At 27.0% G+C, this 10660-nt stretch overlaps 1 protein-coding gene and 1 long non-coding RNA gene across 2 annotated transcripts in view; one reads left to right on the forward strand and one right to left on the reverse strand.

Annotated features, from left to right (window-relative positions):
* The window catches only part of LOC114929965 (Mitochondrial calcium uptake 3), a 28918-nt gene extending 26559 nt beyond the window's left edge, over window positions 1-2359 (reverse strand). Inside the window, exon 1 of the mRNA XM_029301694.2 lies at window positions 2122-2359. Within this exon, the coding sequence (XP_029157527.1) occupies window positions 2122-2331 (210 nt within the window). The 5' untranslated portion in view covers window positions 2332-2359. The remainder of the gene's footprint in view (window positions 1-2121) is intronic.
* A 696-nt stretch (window positions 2360-3055) lies between these two features.
* On the forward strand, window positions 3056-4870 carry LOC114929967 (uncharacterized). The gene is made up of 6 exons (XR_003819348.2): window positions 3056-3113; window positions 3894-3942; window positions 4108-4173; window positions 4263-4348; window positions 4589-4659; window positions 4789-4870. It is a non-coding gene; the product is annotated as an uncharacterized LOC114929967 (long non-coding RNA).
* The last annotated feature ends 5790 nt before the right edge of the window (window positions 4871-10660 follow it).

Raw genomic sequence — 10660 nt, forward strand, 5'->3', positions numbered from 1 at the left:
CATGTTATTAACTTAACATACCTACACGTTCGGTCTCTCACGACCAAAGATCGACCGAGATCAATCGCGAGCACCTCTCTTGAGGCCCAAAAACTCCTTTTTAAACGCGCCGAAAAATACTCTTTCTCTTTTTTATTTTCTCTTTATTCGCCTGCGGACGATTCGCTATTATCAACGATATCGCAGAATATTTTAAATAATTTAAAAATATGTATGCAGAGATATCAGTATCAACATTTTGAAAAGAAAACATAGATCACAAGAGAGGTTCAGAACAATATATACAATAATTATAATATTTAAAATATTTGTTTATCTGTACATATAAATAAAACTGTATACAGATAGAATTTTCATTTAGAATTTACTCTGAAAATTATGATTGTGGGATAAAAATATTAATATCTACTATGATAAGATATAAAATATATTCGATTAATTTTACTGTGTAAAATTTATTATGTATATATTAATCTTTTTTATTGTGTAAATATTAATGAAAAATTCTTATAAAATTCTTCCAATATCATATTGTCCCTCGGTAAATTCTAAGAGAAAATTCTCTCTGTATAAATAAAATGTGACTGACGTATATATTAAAGAATCTAAAAATTTTCATTTTTCTTACCTTGCATATTCCTATTGTTTGTTTTTCAATTATTGGTCGAAGTATTATACAAGTATAAAAAAATTCTGTTTATTATTTATGTCATTCTGTGTAAAAAAATCGCACAATACAATTGTGAAATAATTTGCAAATTTCTTTAAGTATTATAATCAATTTTTTTCAAATATCTTTAAAAATACTTCGTCAATAATAAATATTTAAATAATAAATATTACAAAAAACCTTTAATGGATATAAAAATAGAACTGAAAATGTTGTTATATATATTAAGATTAAGATTCTAAAAATTATCATTTTTCTTACCTTGCATATTTCTATTGTTTATTTTTCAATTTTTTTTATTAGTCGAAGTATTATACAAGTATAAAAAAATTCTGTTTATTATTTATGTCATTCTGTGTAAACAAAATCGCACAATACAATTGTAAAATAATTTACAAATTTCTTTAAGTATTATAATCAATTTCTTTCAAATTTCTTTCAAAAATGTCAATAATAAATATTTATCAATTAATAATAAATATTGAAACAATAAATATTACAAAAAACCTTTAATGGATATGAAAATTGGACAAAAAATGCTGTTAATTTTTTTATTACGAATTTTATACGAGTTAAATTGTACTGTGAAAATGTAACAAATAATCTAAAGTATAATTTGAAAAATAATTTCTTTTCAATTATTCTATTAAAAGTTAAAATTAAAATTTTTTATACTTTATTTTAAAATAAAATAAATATATGTACATCAAATATATTCTTTGCATTTGATGAAAAAAAGCATAGAACGATTGTAAAAATGTGAGAAATGCGGAATGGGTCTATTATATTAACTATGAATCTATTATTAACTCATAATTATTGATATAATAATGTTATTTAATTTTTAAAAATAAGAAAATTTAGATGTTAAAGAATTTCAATTATAAATTAAAACATAAATATACTGATTAAACATATCAATTTAAAATTGTCTGTAAAATATATTTTATTAATATATATATATTATATAAAAAAGCAAAAAATTAATGTTTATTATAGATTATCTAAACCAATCTTTATTATAGATTAAAAACCGTCAATAAACGAAATGCGTTATTATGCACCGTTCTCTCGTGCAACGTTCATTACATAATACGTTCATTCGCGCGCACGTGGGTCTCCAGTCCACGTGACTGTCATGACGTCATGACTGGGATGTACACAACTTCGCGTCACTACTTCTGGAGTTCAGATTATCGTAATCGTTACCGCCAAAATTGTTAACTTGGACATTTTGAATTTGCAATGTATGTGTCTATATTCACGTCACTGCGTCGACTTACAGCTTCGACTTACATATAACATATATGCATTTATGAGTCTGTCGGCAACGATTACAACAATTTTCACTCTCAAATCCTTACTGCGTAACGCTGACGCGAGATTTTAAGCCAGCCCGACTAGCCTGTGTCGTGATTCACATTGTATTCGTAATATGTATATGTACTCACTTTGCGAGGTTTCAACGCATGCACCACCTTGGGTCGTAGATACTGCTGCGCCAGCAAGGTGACAGAAGCGATGGCCAGCAACTCGGTACCTTTCCGGCATCTCTTGAAGCCACTGTTGACACGCCACGATGTGTACACTCGCGTGACATTGCGAAAATAACATGCGTACGATAACACACGCCGCGACACAACACTAGCTACCGTCGCCATTTTCGGTTCCTCTCTCGGCGCATACCACGTGACTCTGACGTCAGAGCTTCTCCTACTACGTAGTACCCGGCCAGGCGTAGTGCCGTCGTCAGCAATTTTTGCGCCCGGGGGGATGAATAATTCTAGTGATGTCTAGATATTCAATCCTTTTGTAAATTTTTATAATTTAATACTTAGCAGGTATTTCTAGCCAATTTACTTATAATTCTTTTAAGATTTATTTAAAATTATATAATTTTTCTTATAAAAATTTATACTCCGAGTTCAATTTACGCGTCAAAAACTTTACTCAATTCAACAACTAATCGACATCGCATGTATCAATTAATTTAAATATTCATTAGATTTTTATGCACAATTATTCATCACATTAATTGATCCATTCGATATATTTCATTTTGTGTATAAGATTGAATGAGAAATAATTATACGAGCAATCATGATTTTGTCCATTTATATATTTATTATTGATTATTATTGATAATTTTATATTATATGAAAAGGAATAAAATTGCACGAAAGTTAATATATATTTAGTCGCAGAGTAGATAAATTGCATGACTATATATCAATGATTTGTTAAAATCTTTGCTTTTCGCGCGCATGGGAGATATCGAGATGTCGTGAGTATCGAGGTATCGAACGTCGCGCGCTTTTGCGTCGGTTTCGCGCCATAAACACTGTGAAGTTGCTGCACAATGCAGTCACATTATTCCGTAGTCGGTGGAGAATGTCGGGAGCGTAGAACGGACGGATTCTGAATCGCGACACAATTCTAAATGGTGAGTAGCCATAACTGATATTACACTTCAATAATTTTCAACCGTGTAGCACATAAATTCGACGTTTTAGCGACGTACGACGTGTTGTTTACGCGCTTGTATTTATTCGACAGTCGAACAGGTAGACACCGACGAGACACGCTGCATATTTGTCAGGCGTATATTTTCGAGACGTGATTGCGAGGAATACGAGATCATTGTAATTAATAAATATCACATTTTGTGCAATTATTTAATTCGTACGATTAAGTAACTCGTATGTGTAGCGAAACGACGACCTATTTGTTGCAATTATTTCGCTGATTTTATTTATGTAAAGTGAGTATGCGACAGGAATTTACATAATTAATTATATACTTATATATGTGTACTTCTCATAATATTTATTTCTATAATATTTGTCTATATTAAAATTATGTTTTAAACTATACATTCTCGTTTGCATAGCATATAAGGGTCAGTTTTATCAAGTTCAATGAAATGAACCGATAGCTAAAATTAGCAGGTTGGCCAATAGACAAAAGTATTCATATGATATTTGTAGGCATGAATGTTTGCGTTGGTCAACCTGCTAATTTTAACCGACCGTTCATTTAACCGAACTTAGTGAAAATTGGTCCTGCATACGAATAAATGTGTGAGTAAATTAATGATTTATTGTAATTTCTGCCATGCATGCATACGAAATTAGTATATATTAAAGATATCGTAAAAGATTGTGAGTCGTAATTAATCGTTTTTGCAAGCTCGTGCTAATTATAATTAATTGTTTTTTTCTAGTGAGTACCACGAAAGAGCCAAGCTGAAATAAGAGAAGAGAAGACCCAAGGTTAATACTTCATTATTTATTATTTTATTGTTCGTAAAAAAATTTAATAAAAGAAAAATTTTAATACAAGGAATATTTACCTTTTGAGATGTATTAGATACAATTTGGATACTTGTTTTAATTTTTGTTAGGTTAAGTACATATATTTATGTATATATTTTACAGATCAATGCTATGTAAATTGACTATGCACTATACACTTGTGTACATCACTGCTGTGAATCACACCAAGTAAGTATAAACTTTTCTATTTTAATTAGTGCATCTATAATTAATCGTTTTTGCAAGCGCGTGCTTAATTAATTGTTTCTTTTTTTTAGTGAGTACCATGGAAAAGTGACAATAATGAAATAAGCAAGGAGGAGACCTGGATGGTATCAGGCGATGACAAAGCAATAATCATAAGGTTAATACTTCATATTTATTACTTTATTGCAAAACAATTTATAATATTTTTCTAACAATTATTAATACATAAAAGTTTGCATTTAAACTTGCTATAATAAATGTCATAATAATAATCTTATTATATTTCTATAAGTTATTTATTAATTTTAAAATTATATATAAAAAAATAATGAACATTATGTTTAAAAATAATAAAAGTTTAAGTTAAGTTAATTTAAATTTTATTTGTATGATACAGAGCAATGTAGCTGACAACCTGAGAGGAGGAGATGTAGGAAAGATATTGGGCATCAGTGAACTAATTTAGAAGTGAGTATTTATTATAAATTGTATTGAATCAAAATTTATAAAATTATTAAATTATAATTCTTCTTATTTATAATACTTATATTAATATTAATTACTGTTGTAATTTATATTTTATCTCTTATGTTACAGATCAACATATAATTGTTCAACTCTGCAGTTAACTTTGGACATCAAATGGTATTGTACATCATGTGTGAGTTTTAAATTATTACACGAGATAACGGTTTTGTAGAAATTAGATTTTGTAGATAGAGATCATAGATTGTAGATTGTAGATAGATTTCCGTTATCTCAAAATGAATGGGTTACAAATATGAATTAATAACATTTCAGTTTAAAAAGAACAAAAGAATTTTTCAATATACAATATTTTCTAAATAAAATAATTTCATACAATATTTTCTAAATAAAATAAATATGGAAAACATTTTCTATATTTATATTTTGTTTACGTAGTATCTTTAATCTAATTTATTTTATAAAACATATATTAATCATTATGAATTAATACTAGTAATTAATTACACAATCATAATTATTTACTTGTTATAATATGCCGATTTTATAATGTTTTGTAATCCATTCATCCATAATTGATTAAAATTGATTTTGATGGATTTTTGATAGAACATTTGTATTAGAACAACATTTTATATACACGCGTTACTTATTCATTATTTAAATTTGAAATCGATTGCATTATCGCGTAATTCATAAGCCGCGAATAAAATAAAAAATAATTATTGAGTTTTAATAACAGTCCAAGCGCGTAATAAAAAAATTTCAAACTTTTTTATATGTAGTAATATAACTGCACAAATATATAGTTATAAATATAATAATATATAACAAATATATAAAAGATAATTTAATAGATTTTATATTAATTTGTTAAATTCAATTAAAGGAGAGATAGAGAGTTGTGTTCGAAAAGTAAGTTTTATTAGGAATTTCATTAATTGAGCATACGTCTGGACATATATTTAAATATCCGTAATTTAGCAAATTTCAACATTTGAAGAATAAGATCCGGCGTGCAAAATATCGCACGTTTAATACGGGGATTCGCGCGTTTATTACAGAAATGTCATGTAAAGTATCGCACTTTTAAATACGGGAGTGTCGTGTAAAGTATCGCGCGTTTAAGTGCGGGAGTGTCGTGCAAAGTATCGCGCGTTTAAATGCGGGAAGTGTCGTTCAAAGTATCGAGCGTTTAGTGCGGGAGTGTCGTTCGTAAAGTATCGCGTGTTTAAATCAATGAACTTTGATAATCGATGGACAATCCTGATCAATCTGAGAGGAGGAGCAGGTCTGGAAGGCATCGGGCGCTGGACCAGCAGCTTTATGGTGAGCATTTATTATTTGTATATAATATTTGTTATAAATTGCGCACACGCATTGATTTTATTTATAAATTTAAGTGATGTGAACAAGAGAGAATTAAAGAAAAATATTTTTCATATAAATTTTATAAAAGTTTTAAATTAAAAATGTTTTTACAAAATATAAAGTTATTCAATATTAAATATTTCTACTGATTATTGTACGCATATATTTAATATAAAACTTAATGTATACAATAATAATTTTTGAAAATATATATTAATTATTTTTGAAGCGCTATTATAATTTAAATTTTATTTTGTATGTTACAGATCAACAAATTTGCGGTTGTGCATCGATTGGTGAGTCGAATTATTTTATTATGAGGTAACGGTTTCATATATATTTGATTGTAGTGTTGAAAATTGTAGATTGTAGACTGTAGATTGTAGTCTGTAGATTGTAGACTGTAGAGTGTAGTTCCGTTACCTCAAAATGGATGGATTACAATTAATTATAATGAATTCTGTTAAAAAAGATAAATATTTTATATAATATACCATATATATATCAGATTTAATCTTATATTATAAAGAATATCCATTTTATGAAAAATATATTAATAATTAATTGAGTGTGTGTAACTATAATTATAAATTGTATAATTATAAATAATTCTATATACATCAATTTTTCTAATTATTGTAATCTATTCATATTAGTTGATAACTTGGTTTTATTTATTTCGTTTTATTTATACTAATGATATGAAAAAAGTTCATAATTATATAAACTGAAAATATAATTAAATTCAAAGCCGATCTTATCTTCGATAATTTGAATTCTTTATATAATTTTTTTGAAATTATATAATTTTGAAAAATAGATATGTTAATTGAAAGACTTTTGTCGTATATTTTCTGTTTTATGTCGTATTTACTTAAAACATGCAAATTTATTATTAATAATGAATATGTAAATGTATATAATAACAATAATAAATATACATTTATATCATAAACATTTTTTGAAAGAGAAGACAGAAATTAATATTTAATTTTATTAAGAAATTTTATTAGAAATCAAATTCTATATACAATATATTGTATAAAATATTTTGTTAGTAATTGATTTACTGTATTAACAAATTATTTTTCGACAAATTACTTTTTGATTATTTTTTGACAAAAGTATTTAAACAATTTCTGACTTCAACAATTAGCAATTTACTTCTGGAAAAAAATTTTGTGATGGCTTCTTCAGCTTAAAACTCTTTTTTTCACAACCCCTCGGGCATATCGTAATCTCACGCATTAATTATGGTCGCTAGATGCAACCGTGTAACGTAAAATAAGTTGAGATAAGTGTGGCTTGTGCAACAATCACGCTGCGTCATTACAAAAAAAACGAGGAACCGATTATTTGCCTTCTCCTCTTCTGTTCTATTTGTTTTTTATCTTGTGTTTTCATCTATTTTCCATGTTTTCAATTAACGGTTCCTTTGCATTTGCAACGGATAATCTGGTATTCGTAGCATATGTGCAGGGAGAAATTATCTTCGAATAAGTCCATATTATCTATCTGCTCAATCATCTGCGGTGTTTTTAAACGACATTCCCAGTTACTTATAGTTGCCTCTTAAAAAAACATTAATTTGAATTTATAATTAAATTATATATATATTATATGAATGGATTAAAATTTTTTGTGAATTTTTTTATATATTTATAAAAGAAAGCTACGATTATTTTATTTTTCATTTCCATTCTATTATTTCACAATATTAAAAAATAAACATTTTTATTTTTTTCAAATATTATTTTTTTTTTAATTTGCACACATGAAACTTGTCGTTTTTTAAAAAAAATGATACATTTGTTCCTTTGAAATTTATAATGTTCAAAGTAGAAATATGATTTTATACGATATCAGACTTAAAATTAAAAAAAAAAAAAAAAAACAATGCGAGACTAATTTGGATGGCAAAGGGTTAATTGAAGTGATTCACGAATTGTCGTCGTGACGCGTTCCTTGTACCGTTGAAATGATAGGAATAGAACTGAAGAGGGTCGTACAGACGAAGGACGTTATGTAACGAGACGCTTCTTCACCCACGTCCCGACACCGCGTGACGCAACGCAAAAAGAGTTTGTTCGAGAGACGTGTGTGCTAAAATTACGCAGGCTAATATATACGCACTGGTGTTACGTTCTTAATGCGTAACGACTGCTGTTTGAACCTTTCTTGAATTCCTCGTCTATCTTAAAGCAATTTTAAACGGTATAGCAATCATGTAATTTTTTTTCTAACATTAAATTATAATACAATAAGAAAAATAGAATTTATATTAAGTAAATATAACAGTAGACACATGTTCATATAAAAATTTCTAATGGGTAGAATATATAAAATAATTTCAATTTAAATTTTAGCTATTTTTCTTATACATATATCTAAAATAAAATCTAAATAATAAAAATTAAAAAGATAAAGTGCATTTAAAATAATTATATTAATCATATATATTTTATATTTTTTTTTGCTCAGTCAATTGTAATTCTTGAATAGAGAAAATAATTTTTGCTCCGAGAATTCAAGAGAATGTTCATTGCTCGCGGATTAAGAAAATACCTGGAAAGTGCAGCTAGTTCGCTTGGACAGATGGATAAAAATCCACTTGACTTCATGCCGCAGCTGCTTCGTTGAGTGAAATAAGCGGCAATGCGAGCATGCACCGAGGTTACAACCGCTTCAACCGTAGCATGAGTGCATCGGAGTGCACAACGAGTTTATCGGAGGCAAGTCTAGCGTTAGACTTCTTGCTGTCGCAAGCGAAATGTTGCATTTTCCAAAAGAGAATGTCACAAGTCAAAGAAAATAAAATCAGGAGTAGAATTTGATTTCTAATAAAACCTTTCAATAAAGTTGAATATTAATTTCTGTCTTTGAAAACTTTTATGGTATATATATTTATATTATTGTTATTATACATTTATATTATTATTATTAATAAATATTTGCAAGCAAAAGTAAATTAACGACGTAAAACAGAAAATATACGATGAAATTCTTCTATTAACACATCTATTTTTCAAAATTATATAAAGAGTTTCTAATTATAATTTTACTTTTTTGATATTCTATAAATGTCATGATATTCTATTATGCCAGGGAAAAATTAAACGTAAGAAAATCGTCTCAAGATATTTAGAAATTATAGATCCCTTTACACATAGGGCCTGCATATACGTGTAAAGGATGCTCAAATAGAAAATTTTTAATAGTCTCATACACCTATGTTATACATAGGTATCTATTTTTAAAGTTTCATATATAAGTACAGCTTAGAGCTAGAAATGTTCGAAACATTGTAGGGTAGAATCGATTACGATAAATATCTGCGATAATGAGCAAATTGTGCCAACTTTATGCGTAAAACGCGTGCAAAATGCTTAACTACAACCTGTTTGGGTGGGAAAATTTCTACATTAACATGCTTTATACCACTATAAATATATTGTAATGAAAATTAGAATCACTTAAATGCATTATGATTTGTCTAGCAGTTATTTTAATATTTTCAGTCTATTTTAAACGATCTTGCAACAAAATTTGAGATTAAATTTTATGCATAATTTTATATTATGTAATATATAAAAAGAATATATATATATATATATATATATATACATTTTTGAATATAGTAGAGATATACAGTTATATAAAATATATATTAGAACATATGCATACATAAATACACAACATAAAATTATAAACAAACTTGTGTCTTAAATTTTGTAGCAAATTATATTGTTTACAGTAGACTATATTAAAATGTACTTGAGGTAAAAATATAAATTAATCTGAAAAAAGATATTACTAATATATACTGTGAATAAAGTTATTTCATGACACTTGTAGCCATGTGTAATTATGGATAATGACTGTAATAATAATTTTCTCTATCAATATAAGCATAACTTCGATCTTTGACCTGCAAAACGCGTTATTTATATTAATATTAATATTTATATTTAATATTTTAATATTGTATATATTAATATTAAATGCCATTTAGATAATTTCTATATTAAAAATTAAATCTTTAACTTTATTATTTTATATTTTTTTACTTAGCTCATAAAATCTTCTTTAACTCATTTAATTTTACGCAAACTGTATTAAATTACATACATAGACAAGTATAGTACACGCGGCTAAGATCGAAAAATCTATGAGCCTAATTATGGGATCAATTATGATTAACGATGGTACATGTTCCGTGAGGCATGTAGTTTCACTCGTACAGGTCGAGAGATTAAAGCGGAAGGCATTTATCGAAGAATGTTAATTATAAATTAAATAACGCGTTTTGCGGGCCAAAGATCGGGGTTACGGTTATATAGATAGAGAAAATTATGATTACCATCCTGAATCATAATTACAAATAGTTAAGTGTCATGGAAAATAATATTCGGAGCAACACAAGATTTATACGCGGATAATTTCTTACTATAAATGACAGATATTTAATTATACATAATTCGCAAGATTTGGGATAGATTTCTCTTATTTATAATTTTTGTGTCGTGTATATTATAGAAAATATTTGGCAAAATAAAATGCAATATTATAGAAAATATATATCATACATATTATATTACATATAAAAACATAA

The sequence above is a fragment of the Nylanderia fulva genome, unplaced genomic scaffold (assembly GCF_048542155.1).
Source record: "Nylanderia fulva isolate GAGA-0341 unplaced genomic scaffold, ASM4854215v1 Scaffold9, whole genome shotgun sequence".
Taxonomy (NCBI): Eukaryota; Metazoa; Arthropoda; class Insecta; order Hymenoptera; family Formicidae; genus Nylanderia; species Nylanderia fulva.